Source organism: Polyodon spathula, chromosome 9, assembly GCF_017654505.1.
Source record: "Polyodon spathula isolate WHYD16114869_AA chromosome 9, ASM1765450v1, whole genome shotgun sequence".
Classification (NCBI taxonomy): Eukaryota; Metazoa; Chordata; class Actinopteri; order Acipenseriformes; family Polyodontidae; genus Polyodon; species Polyodon spathula.
The window spans coordinates 9,145,222-9,160,972 of record NC_054542.1 but is presented as its reverse complement, the minus strand read 5'-3'; the positions used below and the strand labels follow the sequence as shown (position 1 = coordinate 9,160,972).

The window sequence follows — 15,751 nt, the reverse complement described above, 5'->3', positions numbered from 1 at the left end:
TAACTTGTTGTTATTTCCGAATCTCTCCTTTAACACGTTTGAAGGGAACAAGACTTTACTTAACGCATGTTAACTGCAAGGTTAGATTTCCTGCCTCTACGATTACATTCAATCCACGCATTTTCAGCACCAGACAATAATAAAATTAGTTTATTTTACGTATGTAATTTTTTGTTAGTCAGGCCTGCAGTTTAGTTTTGGACTTCACAGTAAAAGCCAAGGCATAGATCAAGTTATGTGCTTATAATAAGGAAGATTACATTGTTTTCTATTTTCTGATCAAATTAAAACTTGATCAGTAACTGCACACATTTGTGGAATTTTAGCAGTGTTGCTGTAAACAATAGAAACTACTGTAGGATTCTTTTAGCAGCCACATTAGCCCTTACACAATCCTTTAATATCAATATAGTATTGTGGTAAAATGGTTTGTAGTGCTCCGGTGTATAGGTGAGTTGAGGTGCTCCAACAAAGGACAAACACAAAGTCTACCGGTCAGGTTTCTTTTAATGCCCTTTTTAAACCGGGTTTCAAATAATAAAGCTGGCTCTACCCAGCAATGGGTATTGCCAGTGAAAACTGGACCCAAAATAATAAAGCTGGTTCTACCCAGCAATGGGTATTACCAGCTACAAAACAAAGGGGTTGCAGTCCCGAAATAATAAACACAAAAACACGTCTCCAAACTGGGTGCTCTGGTGCAGTTGCGGTGCTCTGAGTGCTGGTGCTCGTGCGCGTTCAGGTCCGGGCTTCTCGCTGCAGCTCCAGCGTATCAGCCGTCTGGAAAAACAAACACAACGCTCCTCAATGAACCCACACTTCATTCAAGATTCCGTCCTTGTCTCCTCCCATTAACCACAACAAAGGAGACGATTACGGCATCACGTCCCCCTAAAGTACCCTAAGCCCCGCCCCCTCCGATAGCTAGTTCAATCACGTCTCCTCCAATTCATGACTGAAACTTCGCTCACCGTACTAGGGCGATGACTCCAGGTACTGTAACGCCGTCCTCTTCCTGACTGGCCGGCTCCCGACTGCCCAGGGATGAACTGCCCAGCCATTCAGTAGGAAGCCCGCAGCTCCTGTTGTACAGTGCCCTCACTGGTTGAGAGGGAGATTTTTGATTCGGATTCATTCGCTCTCCGTCACAAGTATGTATAACTTGAGTAAGTTCATGTGTGGTATTTTCTCATAATCATTGATTGGTACTATAAAAAAACATGGATTGAAAATAATCGTAACACAAATATGGATACTGGAATGACTTAGTAGCATGAAGCATGTTCACAGGACGTTACTGTGACAGGGAGAGAAAAAAAAGTGAAAATCGATATTGGGATAAGCGGCGCTAAGACACCACTGGTGGATGAGGTTCAAAGGAGTCTGTGGAGTGGCTGTAGAGCAATCTGAGAGGATGGCAGAGGCCTGGAACTTGAAACTCGATTTCAGTCCCAATTTCACACACCAACAGACATGTTTGAGAGGGCAGGCCAGGTAAGGAGCTCAACATCTGAGGAAAAATCAGACTCTGTCTCATCGCCACTGAAGTTGCGCAAATCAGGGTGTCAATAAAGCTATTTAACTGGATTTTGAAAGCTTGCTCAGCGGTGATTTTGAAGCCTTCGTCGTGGGCATCTTCGGAGCCCAGCCTTCTTACCTTCATATTCCTTTTTTCAGGAAATTCTGCAGGAAGACACATGGACTGAGCAGGGTTAGCTGCATGCTTTATTATTGGATCTACCCCTTCATCACACATATGTTGCAGTCTGTTCCACAAACCGCTTATCAATTTTGCAGCTTGGTCAACAGATAAGCCTTTGGTTTTCAAAGCTTGGCTGACAGTCGATATTACTTAAAATTCGGTCCCACATAAGCAGACTGCAAATTCATTTGAAATTGATTTGCATTATGAGGCTCTTGGCTGCTGAAGCAGTTTTGGACATATCTCTTTGGATATTTCGTGCAATGCCTGCAGAACACCTGGCAGTTGCTGAGGTAAGGGCTTGATGACACAGACTTTTGACAACCACCTGGTGTAACTGTGACCTTTGAGCGTGATATTAAGATTGTGGTTAGGATTTCCCCATCTGCCTGTGGAACTAACAAAAAAATCAAACAGTCGCTGAACAGTAGGAACTGGCTGCATGAACTCCTACTAAATTCAGTGAGTGTGCGGCACATGGATAAAATCTAGCCATATTGTTCACTTGCCTGAGTCTTGCCTGCACCCCACTGTACTTTCCAGTCATGTTTGCTCCGTTGTCGTATCCCTGTCTACGAATATTAGCTAGATCTAATCATCACTGAATAGCTTATTCTCTGTTTCCGCAGCAAGACCACTACCCGTCATCTCGGCCATAATAATAAAATCTGCAACTCTCCTCAACACTACCTCTAAACCCCTCTTACTGTACGGTTATTTTTTCCTATTTGGTCACATAAGCTTGATGGGGCTACTTTCAGCAGATTTCAGATAATAAAGGATTATTTGGTATGGCCTTTAGTTGCACAATGTTACGTCACAAAGTAGCTTCCTTTTTGAAAACCTGGTCATTGTTAGACACCTGGTAGTGACAAGTTACAGTTTTAAACTGTCTGTGGCTAAAAAAATAATTTCATAAATCTTGTTGTGCACTTTGATTTGCTATATAGGTCTGTAAGGTGCAAAGTTGATTTCATCTGAAGGAGATTGCGCGCACCCCTTCAACGGCATCTTTCCTGTCACTAGATCATAGCTGCTTCCCCAAATGACTGACATGCTTGCAGCCAGTAACATGCTTTGATTCAGAAGACACTGCTGAGGTGAAATGAAGTGAAAGTGTTAAAGAGAATGGCATGGAAACTTTCTTTATCTAATTTGTGACAGATATCATTTTAAAATGAAAGTTGCTCCTTTAACAATGAATAGCATATACCCTGGACTAATGGTGTGATACTGAAGTAAAGTTCCTTATTATGCATACCTCCTCCAACATTTGTGCTTTTATTGTTGAGAGGCATTTGGTTGCAGAGGCTGAACAATAGAAAAAAGTGAAAAACTGAATAGAATTGTTGGACACAATCCTATATTGTACCTTTATGGATCCTGCTGCCCCCTTGTGGTCAAATGTCACTGTTCTTTCTCAGCTTCACACTAACAGCACTTGTAAATTTGTAGTTTTACTTTTAGATTTATATATATATATATATATATATATATATATATATATATATATATATATATATATATTTTTTTTTTTTTTTTTTTTTTTTGGGGGGGGGGGTGGGGGTTGCAGAAACTAGTTACTCGTACTCTGAATTGTCTTTAAGTGTTTATCGATATTCAATAAATCCATTAATTAACATGTTGATTTCAAAACTAGAAAAGCTATCCTCCCTCATGTTTGGAATGGTGTATGAATCAATGGCAATTAACTCCCACACTGAGGGTTTTAAAAGTTGATTGGAAAAATATTTTCCTCTCATTCGGAGAGCTGACGTTTTTCATTTGCTATAGAGCTTGTTTAGACACATTTAATCGCTCTTTAAAAGAGGGCAGAATTGTTGAATTTTCCCAGACTCTATAAAACCTTCTCAACATAAGGTCTACTGCTTGCAATGTCTGTGAATCCAGTTTGTTAAATGATGGGATGCTGGAGTTTGTGCTATAACCCCACCCCCCAGCAACCAGCTGGCTCTGACACCCTACTTTCCCTCTCTCATTAGCCTCAATTCTCTCAAGGCAACTCTGTGATCTGGGTCCTTTCCTCACTTCCTCCCTGGGGTTTCTCGACAAAGCCTCTTATGGCATGTTCTTATACTCAGGCCTATACTTGATCTCAAAATCAAAACTATGTTACCCAGCTCTGCTCTAAAGCACCCATTTTGCAGTTTTCAAATAGCACAAGGGGTTATTATCTGCGTATATAGTAAACTTTGGTCCAAGTAAATAATCCTTGAATTTAACAGCCCATTTTAAAGCTAAAAACTCTAATTTCATGCTGCTGTAATTTTTTTCAGTGGGTCTCACGGAACAGTGCAGTGCACCCAGACTGCTGGTGCTGTGAAGTGCAGTGCAGTGCATCCAGACTGCTGGTGCTGTGAAGTGAAGTGCAGTGCGTCCAGGCTGCTGGTGCTGTGAAGTGCAGTGCGTCCAGACTGCTGGTGCTGTGAAGTGCAGTGCCGTGCGTCCAGACTGCTGGAGCTCTGAAGTGCAGTGCATCCAGACTGCTGGTGCTGTGAAGTGCAATGGGTCCTGACTGCTGGTGCTGTGAAGTGCGATGTGTCCTGACTGCTGGTGCTGTGAAGTGCAATGTGTCCTGACTGCTGGTGCTGTGAAGTGCGATGTGTCCTGACTGCTGGTGCTGGTGCGGTTGTTTGCCTGGGAGCCATTTTTTTACTAAATAAATGATAGGATGTTCTACTCCATCAACTCCTTGGGACAAGACCTCCCTCAGACCAATCAGCAAGGCATCAGTCTTCAGAATGAACTCTTTACTAAAATCTGGTGAAACGAGAGCTGGGGCCTGACATAGTTTTAATCATATCAAAGGCCCCCTGACATTCCCCTGTCCACTTAACTATTTTTGGAGCAGTCTTTTTGGTGAGATCTACCAGGGGGTTAACTATGGTGGAGTACTCAGGGATAAAGCAGTGATAATAGCCTGCTAACCCCAGTAGTGATCTCACCTGAGACTTGGTTTTCAGGATCGCCGTCTCCACCAAAGCCTGAACTTTAGAGGCGATCCGCCTTACCCGTGATGTAGTCGAGATATTTTGTTTCTTGTTTGCCGAATGCACACTTGTCTAAATTAGCCATCAGCCTCACCTCCCTTACAGATTGTAGGATGGCCAAAAGTCTAATAATATGCTCTCTCCAGGTAGAGCTAAAAATCACCACATCATCAATATGCAGTGGCATATGGGTGATGGGGTGCCAGGATCTGGAGATATTCTCTACCTCCATGCTGACGGGACCTCTGTGGCTTTCTGGGGCCTGGTACGGTCTCTCCGTGACCTTGACACCTGCTGGAGTAATAATAGCATGTTTAATAGCATTAGTTCTACTGGGCAGGTTAGAAAAAACATCATCAAATCTTTTCACCAACTTATGGAGCTCACAGTATTGATCAGGAAGTAACTGTTCCCCCATCAGAATGTTAACTATAGCTGGTGGATTGACAATGGGACCAAAATCCTCTTTTATACTGTCATTAGCTATAAACAGGGCATCCTTTTCTTTCCAGGGTTTTAGCAAATGAATATGATAAATTTGTGTTTAATTGTGGTGATCTGGTTGTCTAATTTCATAATTTAGGTTACCAGTCCCCTGTATCACCTCATATGGTCCCTGCCACTTAGCATACAGTTTAGACTCCAAAGTGCAGTACCTTATCTCCTGGCAAAAAGTCAAAATATGTGCTTGTTTGTTGTGTGTTTTTAGAACCCTTAGTTTGGGCTTCCCATCACAAGATCAAGGATGCCTCGGGGTTGCCTCCCATAGCAAGCAGCTCAAAGGGAGAGAACCTGGTAGAGCTTTGAGGCACCTCTCTCACTGCAAACATTAGGTAGGGAAGGAGTTTAGCCCAATGTGTCTGCTCTTGGTTGAGAAACTGCCTCTACATCTGTTTCAACATTTGGGAGCTTCAAGTCAGTGACATACAGTTTTAACTGAAACTTCCACAATAATCAGTTTATAAATCATGACTATTTACTATAATAGTCAGTGCAAATTGAAATACCATCTGCATTTTGATTCTATTTAAATAAATACCTGGCAAGCCATGCTGGCAAAGAAAACATGGCAAACGATTGAGAAGAACAACACCTTCCTTCAGTTCCAATATGCAGTTTCCAATGGTAGCAAAAATAGCCAAGGATAAAGTGGCAATGCTATATCTGTCAGTGGTTGTAGGAGTTGGGATTTATTGTAAACAAACTGGATTATCAATAAGATAAGGTTTCTGATAAACAAGAGTTCATAAGTGCGTAAGAATGCTGTATCCCAAGGAGCTTTATTTAACATTAGCTGAAAGGTGAAATATAAATATGTTTCTCTGTGTCATCATGTGTCTTATTTAACGATAACCACGTAGTACAACAGTATCTACAGAACAGCTCAATGTAGTTGCAGCTCAATGTAATTCCCTCTTTTCTGTAGTTACCATGTAATTCCACAGAGGCAACAAATCACTGTAGTTAGTATGACCTCTGACATAAAGCACACGTATAGGTTTGAATTGCTTCTTATATTTCCAGACATCCTGGAAACTTTACACGTGCAGTGTTACAGTTATTCTCTACTATAATATACTACCGTAATTATGTGTAACAACATTGTATGTATGTAACAGTCACTTGGAAAAGTATAGGTCATAGGATTCAAATATATTATTAAACCTTTGTTTCCGTTTGGGAACAGTAAAAATGGATGGACAGACTTCCTGTCAGTAAAACAACAATATGGCTGCTCTCCGCAGGGGTGTGTTTGGATTCAGATCGTTTAGGTAATAATATTAAGTGTAATATTAATATTCATTTTTTTTTTCTCTAAACCTATAAGTTTGTGGTCATGATGTGTAAAAAGAAAAAGAAATATCCAGTTTCAACTTAAATTACAATTAATGGTCGTAGTCGAACTTAGTTTCATAGAAACATTATGTTTATACATTCATTCGAAATATGTGTATATGCAAGCAACAGATAAAGCACTTGTCAAAGAGGAATTATTATTACTGTTTTTCTTCTGCGACTTTCTGTCTTTGCTTAAAAACATAACTTTGTGGTACAGTAAGAAATCAACCTAAGCTCATCCTCGCTTTATCTTCTATTAGTAGGTTGTCTTCATTTTTACTCAACTCTAGTAGTGGGCAGAAAGTCGTGAGTAGGGTTCCCTTTCTGTTCAGATGTAACTACAGCAAACTAGTACTGGGCGTCGGGACAGGGCTTTGTGCTGTTCCATTTTCACAGGTAATGTGTCACGTGTTTTTTGTTTTGTTTTGTTTTCATGCATTTTTAAGCCACAGTTAGAGTAATATAAATGGTGCTGTAGCAAGTCCTTTTCAACTTGGCTATATGACAGCAAATAAAGACTGGAGAGAAATACTGAATTGTAAAAATAGTTTGCAATGGATGCTAGAGTAGGCTATTCACATTGAACTTATTTACTGGTGTATGCTTGTTGTTAAAGCATGTACTGTATATTACAGTATGTGTTTTACGCTGTGATAAATTTTAAATAGGATTAGGCTGTACTAAACTACATTTACATCTAATTTTGGCCATGTAGCCTTTTAAACTTGAACCAAGCTGTATTAAATGATGGGATTTTTGTCTGTCTTTCTAGAAATCTGAGGATCTCACACATGAAGCACTGATTAAACGGGCAGTATCACTGGTAACAAACAGTGCCAATACCTATTTGTCACAAACAACTCTTGCTTTGGTAGATACACTAACAGAGTACACCAAGGTAAGGGAATAATTTAGGTTAAAGAAAACATGGAATAATGCCATACTGCGTTCATTAATGTGTTGGGTTTGGGGAGGGGTAAATGAAACACTAAGAAACAGACAGAAAATGCAAATTCATGTTAAAATCATAATATTGTACCTGTAGTCCTTGTTAAATTAATTATAATAGAAACTATGTACCTGTACTATGGTTATATTTTATTTTCATCTACACATTATGACTCATGCCAGTTTTATATATTACAAGTGTTTTGATTCTTTAATGTTTTTTTTTTTTTTCTGAAAACTAACTATTCCAGCCAAACCTGCTTCAGAAAAGTCTCATCAGGTCTGACTTTGGGGCAGTGAGGTGAGAAAGCTTATACATTAAGGTGTGCACTGAAACCCACAGGTGAAGCTTTCTGCTCTGAAGCCTTTCCGTCACTAATATGCTTCCCCACCTCACTTCCCCACAGTCAGCCTTGAGTAGTCTTTTCAGAAACAGTTTTTGCTGGAATAGTTAGAAAGAATGGTAAATAATTAGCAGAAACACAACCAGATAATCACACAGAACACACAGCCAGGTAAACACAGAACACACAACCAGGTAGTCACACAGAACACACAACCAGGTAGTCACACAGAACACACAACTAGGTAATCACACAGAACACACAACCAGATAATCACACAGAACACACAACCAGGTAGTCACACAGAACACACAACTAGATAATCACACAGAACATACAACCAGGTAGTCACACAGAACACAACCAGATAATCACACAGAACACAGCTCAATATTTGTGGTTCTTCAGAGACTTACTTTTTTAATGTAACATTTGTCTGCACTGGAGAGCAGAGTTGTGTTTTGTTTTACCACAGATCCACAAGCCATTGAATTTTCTCTTTGCAGGCAGTGCACACCTTGATCTCCATTCAGAAGCGTTATGTCAGTCTCATTGGAAAGCTGAATCCAAACGAGGAAGAGGCTATTTGGCAACTTATAATTCGTACTCGTGTGGAGGTATTTAGTAATTTCATTATTTGAAATGTTCTGGAACAGTGGATTCATATTTGCAGTTATTTTTACATGTAGTGAGATGTATGCTCCATTCTTATTTATATCCTTATATTTAACTAATGCCAAAAAAACTGGGGCATGATGATTACAATTATAACTGATGGTATTAATAATGGCAACCTTACTAAACCTAAGAGCAGTCATTAATCATAAAGTGCAAGGTGGTGATAAAAGGCGTTGCAGCAGCTATTTGAAAGCAAGGTTTGTACCATATTTCAACTATTTATTAATATAAAGGGAAAAAAAAACAGAAAAAGATTGTGTTTTGTATGCATTGGTAACACCTTGTGGTTTTCGTATCATTCCATCTCAAGTGGGGCAAAATCTGGAGAATTAGGTGCTGTGGAAAGTGGCAGAGGCTGTGCGTGAACCAGCAACCACACACCACAAGCATCTTAGCAACAGATCAAAATAACCAGGCTACATTGCAGGAGTGTATAGCGCTTTTAACACATTTCACTGACAGGGGTCAGAATCCCCAGCAGCAGTGCAACACAAACACTGTCTTTTACAGTCTTACTCCATTAACCTTGGCGACTGTCTGCAGCCAGACTGGGTCGCAGCACCAATGTAAAAGGTCAGGGGCTGGGTGCCAACCAGCAACTTTGCACACCTCAAGTTAGCTTCTTAACCAATGTGAAAAATAGCCGATCTGCAGGTGAGTATATAGTTATTAACCTCATCTCATTGACAAATAATAATAATCTTTATTTTTATATAGCGCTTTTAATAGTGGACTACCATCACAGTCAGTGGCTTGAATGAAGTACCTCCTGGTTACTAGTCTGTTTCTTTAACCACTGGACCACACAGCCTCCTTTAAAAATTTCTGAATCTGACACAGCAGTGCATTACACTAGAAAGCCCCTTAACATATCAGTTTTTGGAAAATGGAAAAATCCAGTTTCAGCTTTGTTCGTCCATCAGTTTGCAAGGTTTTCCTTCCTCATTGTAATGTTGTTGTATCCTGAACCATTTGAGCTAGAGAATGTTTCAAATCAGAGCTACAGAATCACACTTGCAGTGGATTTAGCCCCTGGCCACTGCTACATAGTGAATTATTAGAATCCTAACCATTTACCACCCTCTGCAGGTAAGTGAAAAGCAAGAAGACTGCAAGCGTTTTGAATCCAATTGGATGAATGCAGTGATCCTTTCTGAGAGGGCTGCAGAGGCTGCTTATGTTGCTGGTATGTATAGTAAGCAGGTTTGTTTACAGTAACTGTTGCTGTCATAATTAAGCAACACATACTACTGCTAATATCTCATAACCAGACCTGCTCACAACTATACAACCATTGTTAACAGGCTGGTCAGTAGGATTAATCTGTTACGGTTAATGAGTAGAATTTACAACATTGCCTCATTGGTATGTTGTTGTCAATTAGCATTAATTAAGAGATACAGTGGTAGACATGGCCAATGTGTGGTATGGTATTCTCTACGATTAAAATGCATTGACCTCAATTTTGTTAGCCTGTCCTATATCTTCTGCACACTAGATGGAGTTATTTGACAAGAAACTGCTTGGACACAAATTACTACTGTGGAATTCAGTGTTTCACTAGGAGGTGTCGCACATCCAATATCAGCTCACTATGGAGCTTTTTTCCATTCACTCCCATGATATTCTAGCCGGGACTTTTCAATATGTTAATAATATACAGAGATTAAGTGACTTTCACTGTATTATTAAATGCAGGCTAACGTGCATTTAACAGTGAACCCTTAAAAGCAATTCAGTGAAAATGCCTTGTTTGCCATGAACAGTTTGAAATAACAGTAATTCATTATATCGCCACTCGCTATGCTGCAGACTCGGATATATCGCGGTCCTGGGGTTAGCTCCCCATTTTTACAGTCTAGCTGCGCATGCCTTTTCCTGCAATATACACAGAAAATTTCACTTAGAATTACTGTTCATTTTATTTTGTACTGCACATCATAAACTAAAATATACAGAACAATTAAAAACAAAACATTAATATTGTACTGTTATCATACACACGTATTGCACAATAACACAAAGCAAATTAAATGTCTGTTGAACAGGAATCTGATGCATTCTTCAGCAACATTCTCTGGTCCAGTGAGACTAAAATATAACTTTTCTCCCAAAATGGACCACAGTATGTTTGGAGAAAAAAAGGTAAAGACTTTAAATGAAGGAAGACCTTGACCTACAGTTAAACATAGATGTGGTTTAATCATGATATGGGGATGATTTCGCAGTTCTGCGACTGAAGACATTCATGTGATTTGAAGATCAAGTGAATGCCTCCAAGTGTTAAAACACTCAACAAAGTACAATAATACCACCTGCTCATAGGCCGATTGGCAGACAGATTCCAGCACAACAACAACCTCAAGCATACGGCTAAGTAAACTCTGGAATTCTTGAAGAAAATAAAGATTACATTTCTGGAATGGCCTTCGCAATCCCCAGATCTCAATGCTTTGGACTGATCTGAAAAAAAAAAAACCTGTAGCCAAGCATTGTGAATCCAATCTGTCTGAGCTGGGAAATGCAAATTTGGGTGGAATAAAATATATATATATATATATATATATATATATATATATATATATATATATATATATATATATATATATATATACACAGCTCTGGAAAAAATTAAGAGACCACTGCAAAATTATCAGTTTCTCTGATTTTACTATTTATAGGTATGTGTTTGGGTAAAATGAACATTTTTGTTTTATTCTATAAACTACTGACAATATTTCTCCCAAATTCCAAATAAAAATATTGTCATTTGGAGCATTTATTTGCAGAAAATGACAACTGGTCAAAATAACAAAAAAGATGCAGTGTTGTCAGACCTCGAATAATGCTGGGGGGGTCAATCTCCTCTCCCCTCTCTCCGTCCGTTCTCTATATATAAAGAAAATAAGTTCAGATTCATTTTTAAACAACACAATACTAATGTTTTAACTTAGGAAGAGTTCAGAAATCAGTATTTGGTGGAATAACCCTGATTTTCAAGCACAGCTTTCATGCGTCTTTGCATGCTCTCCACCAGTCTTTCACATTGATGTTGGGTGACTTTATGCCACTCCTGGCGCAAAAATTCAAGCAGCTCGGCTTTGTTTGATGGCTTGTGACCATCCATCTTCCTCTTGGTCACATTCCAGAGGTTTTCAATGGGGTTCAGGTCTGGAGATTGGGCTGGCCATGACAGGGTCTTGATCTGGTGGTCCTCCATCCACACCTTGATTGACATGGCTGTGTGACATGGAGCAATAAAAAACCAGTTTTGCATTCCCAGAAAATAGGTAACATTCGAGTTGGCTTGCTTTATTAACGTCTTCTGTGACCATTTCAAGAGAGGATAATTATGTATCAGAAACGTTTCTGATTGGTTCTCCTTCGTTTTCCAGGAGCTGACCAGGCCTCTGTTTTTGCACGCAATCACTTGCAGATGGCACAGACTCAGGTGGAGGAGGTGAGACAACTGTCTTTAAAAGCAGAAAGAATGTTAGCCGAAGTCCAGGCAGAAGAGATCAGGAGTACAGCACAGCAGGCGGAAACATCAAAAAGTGCTGCTGGATTAGAAGAAGAAATTCCTGATGCATATCTACGAGAAGACTAAACATTTTGCAAACAGAATGTGCGATGATGATCGTCCCTTATTTTTGAATGCTCCTTGCAATAATTGCGTTCAGTGTGATGCTGATCAGGACATGCAGATCTATAATCAGCAGGTTGTCACAGTGTCTTACTAAATTACACACTGCTACATTTCTTTCTTTTTTACAAAATGTGGAAAGTTCCTTGTCTGAAAATTCCTTGTGTGAAATTCAGTGAGAGATGAACACCTTGTGATACACATAATGCACTGTGTTCTGTAATGCTTCAGCTTCACATTAGAACCAGAGAACATGTACTTGAGAGGAGGCCGTTTGTCCCATATATGCTTGCTGATTGATCTAAAAAAAAAAAAGACTTTGTTAACTTTGGTCTTGAAGCATCTCTGTGATTCAGCATCAGCAACATTTGCCTCTTTTCTAAGCAAACCCTAAAATATTTATGTTTGTGGATCTGAATTCCTTACTGGGAATATAGTCAAAAGTGACTTCAACACCTGTCTTGTTAGGCTGTTCTTCCACTGCACCTATTGGGGCCACAAATGTCAGGTCACACATGGGTTTTTTCTCCACATACAGAGCAACAGTCACGACTGAAGGGTACAGAAAGTTTATTTTTATTTGTTATGTTTCCTTTAATATGAAGACTTCTACGCTTATTTTGTTCAAATTATTGGAGGTTTGCAAAAATAAATGTGTTTTAATCACTGCTTTTGTAGCTTGTGTACAAAATGGGAAGAAACTGTCTGTGTTGTAATTGATAGCTTGTGGATGTGGGAGATCTTAGGTGTCATCTGTCAATTCATATTTTAAGAAAAAGTCTTTTATCGTGATCCTTTAGAGTGGGGTCATTAGGTGAATGGCGTACGTGAAACTAGGTTATCAATGGTTTACGAATTAAAACAGTACATATATTTATTTTTTTAACTATAAAAAATTTAGGAGATGCCTCTATATTATTATATATATATATATATATATATATATATATATATATATATATATATATATACACACACACACACACACACACACAGTACCAGTCAAATGTTTGAGTACACCAGGTTTTTCATGATTATGCTTTTAACTGTATAAACTTGTCTGTGAACACTTAATATGTCATTATATGATACGTGTACTTATATAAGCTGACAATGATTAGTGAATTGCATTCAAAAATTTAATTTTTAAATGAAAATGTAAATCTTGTCAATTTCAGGGAAATGGTCACCCAAAGCAAGGGGGGTTTCAGTCTGAAGCCCAACAGAGTTGGTGATCTTTACCAAGTCCATGGCCAGGTCAACCAGCATGGCTATCATAGCATACTGCAGAGGCATGCCATTCCATCAGGATTACGGCTAGTTGGGCAGTCCTTCATTCTTCAGCAAGATAATGACCTGAAACACACCTCAAAGTTGTGCAAGAACTATCTGGCAAAGAAGGAAAGTGAAGGACAACTCAATCTAATGACCTAGCCTGCCCAGTCTCCAGACCTCAATCCCATAGAACTTGTATGGGACGAACTGGACAGAAGAATCAAAGCAAAGCTACTCACAAGTGTCCTATATCTCTGGGAATTGCTGCAGAAGAGCTGGGAAGACATGTCAGGTGATTTCCTGTTGAAACTTGTTAACCGAATGCCTCGTGTTTGTGAGGCTGTTATTAAGGCAAAGGGTGGCTATTTTGAGAAATCCAAGATTTAGAGACAATTTTCAATTTTCTTGAACATTGCTTTGATACTCCTTACGTTTTGTATATTGTAACATATGTTTTCATTTTCAAGTATTTACAGAAACATATACGATGTAAAACATCGTCAATTATGGAAAAAACCTTGTTTCCAGCAAGTGTACTCAAATTTTTGACTGGTACTGTATATATATATATTTAAATTGGATTTTTTTCCCTTTGATTTACACAACCTACTCAGCACTTTCAATGTGTTAAATGTGTAAAAGGGGGGGGGGGGGGGGGGGCGACAATCAATTAAAAATAGAAACCAGAAAAGTCTTCATTAGATAAGTATTCACCCCCTTTGCTATACATCTCCTAAATAAGCTCAGGTGTCTTCAGAATTCACACAATATGTTAAATGAAGTCCATCTGTGTGCAATAAAAGTGGTTCACATGATTGCAGATTAAATACACCTGTCTCTGTAAGGTCCCACAGTTGGGTAGTGCATTCAAAGCAAAGATACTACCATGAAGACCAAGGAGCTTTCAGAACAACTCTGGGATAAAGTTGTGGAAAGGCACAGATAAGGGGGTGGTATAAAAAGATTTTAAAGGCATTAATTATCCCTTGGAGCACACTCAAGTCAATCATTAAGAAGTGGAAGGTATACGGCACCACCCAGAATCTGCTTAGATTAGGCCCTCCTCCCAAACTGAGCAGCCAGGTAAGAAGGGCATTGGTCAGAGAAGCCACCAAGAGGCCAATGACAACAATGAAACAAAAATTTAACTATTTAGCCTAAATGCAAAGCGTTATGTCTGGTGCAAACCCAACACAGCACATCAGCCAGGTAACACCATCCCTACTGTGAACCATGGTAGTGGCAGCATCATGCTATGGGGATGCTTTTCATCGGTAGGGACTGGGAAGCTTGTCAGGGTAGAGGGCAAAATGGATGGAGCTAAATACAGGCAAATGCTTGAGGAAAATCTGCTTCAATCTGCAAAAGACCTAAGACTGGGACAGAGATTCACCTTTCAGAAGGACAATGACCCCAAGCACACTGCTAAAGCAACACTGGAGTGGCTTAAAAACAAGAAAGTGAATGTCCTAGAGTGGCCCAGTCAAAGCCTGGACTTGAATCAATTGAGAATCAGTGGCAAGACTTGATGATTGCTGTCCACCAATGATCCCCATCCAACTTGACAGAGCTTGAACAATTTTGCCAAGAAGAATGGGTAAATATTGCACGATCCAGGTGTGCAAACCTGGTAGAGACTTACCCCCAAAGACTCACAGCTGTAATTGCTGCCAAAGGTGGTTCTACCAAGTATTGACTCAGTGGGGTGAATGCTTATCTAACCAAAACATTTCAGTTTTTTTTTTTCATTAACTGTTGTTTCACAATAAAAATTCAGTTGCCTCTTCAAAGTGTTGAGTAGGTTGTGTATATCAAAGGGGAAAAAAATCCCATTTAAATGCATCAAGATTTCAGGTTGTAACACAACAAATGTGAAAACCCCCAAGGGGGGTGAATGCTTCCTATAGGCACTGTAAATCTGAAAACAATATTGTTTACATCCACTATTATTTCTTTCTTCACAAAAGGGACTTAATATGAACATTAAAAACAAACAAATGCTTTTGTTACAAGAAGCTACATCAAGTAGACAAACGTTTCAGCTAATATATGGCTTGACTGATCTCATATTTTAACCTCACAGTTTTTAGTTTTATATTCCTGACATTTTTAGACTTGTTAATTTGCGTTACAAGAACCAAGAAATAAGCTTTATTGTTAATATTCTGTACGCAATCCATTGCTGTCTGCTTACTGCATTTGTACTTGTGGTTTATCGTTTTGTGCACTCTGAGTAAACAGAAAGCAGACTTTGTTTACTGTCTGGAAACAGCCTGGCACAGGACACAGGACACACTCCTGCTACAAGTTA

At 39.2% G+C, this 15,751-nt stretch overlaps 1 protein-coding gene across 2 annotated transcripts; it reads left to right on the top strand.

Annotated features, from left to right (window-relative positions):
• The first annotated feature begins 6,392 nt into the window (after positions 1-6,392).
• On the top strand, positions 6,393-12,980 carry LOC121320434 (diablo homolog, mitochondrial-like). 2 transcript variants are annotated; one of them, XM_041258762.1, is made up of 6 exons: positions 6,393-6,485; positions 6,813-6,948; positions 7,325-7,450; positions 8,351-8,461; positions 9,612-9,708; positions 11,918-12,980. In XM_041258762.1, the coding sequence occupies exons 1-6, from the start codon at positions 6,442-6,444 to the stop codon at positions 12,127-12,129; spliced, it is 726 nt and encodes a 241-aa protein (XP_041114696.1). In that variant the 5' UTR covers positions 6,393-6,441; the 3' UTR covers positions 12,130-12,980. The 2 variants fall into 2 exon arrangements, with proteins under 2 accessions (XP_041114696.1, XP_041114697.1); XM_041258763.1 differs by having other exon boundaries at positions 6,398-6,485; positions 6,816-6,948.
• Positions 12,981-15,751: the final 2,771 nt, after the last annotated feature.

Excerpts from the sequence above, each read along its gene's own strand:
- LOC121320434 (XM_041258762.1), top strand. The coding sequence starts at position 6,442 with ATGGCTGCTCTCCGCAGGGGTGTGTTTGGATTCAGATCGTTTAG. Across the intron at positions 6,949-7,324 it reads GTGCTGTTCCATTTTCACAG|AAATCTGAGGATCTCACACA; the intron begins GTAATGTGTCAC and ends CTGTCTTTCTAG. Across the intron at positions 9,709-11,917 it reads AGAGGCTGCTTATGTTGCTG|GAGCTGACCAGGCCTCTGTT; the intron begins GTATGTATAGTA and ends TTCGTTTTCCAG.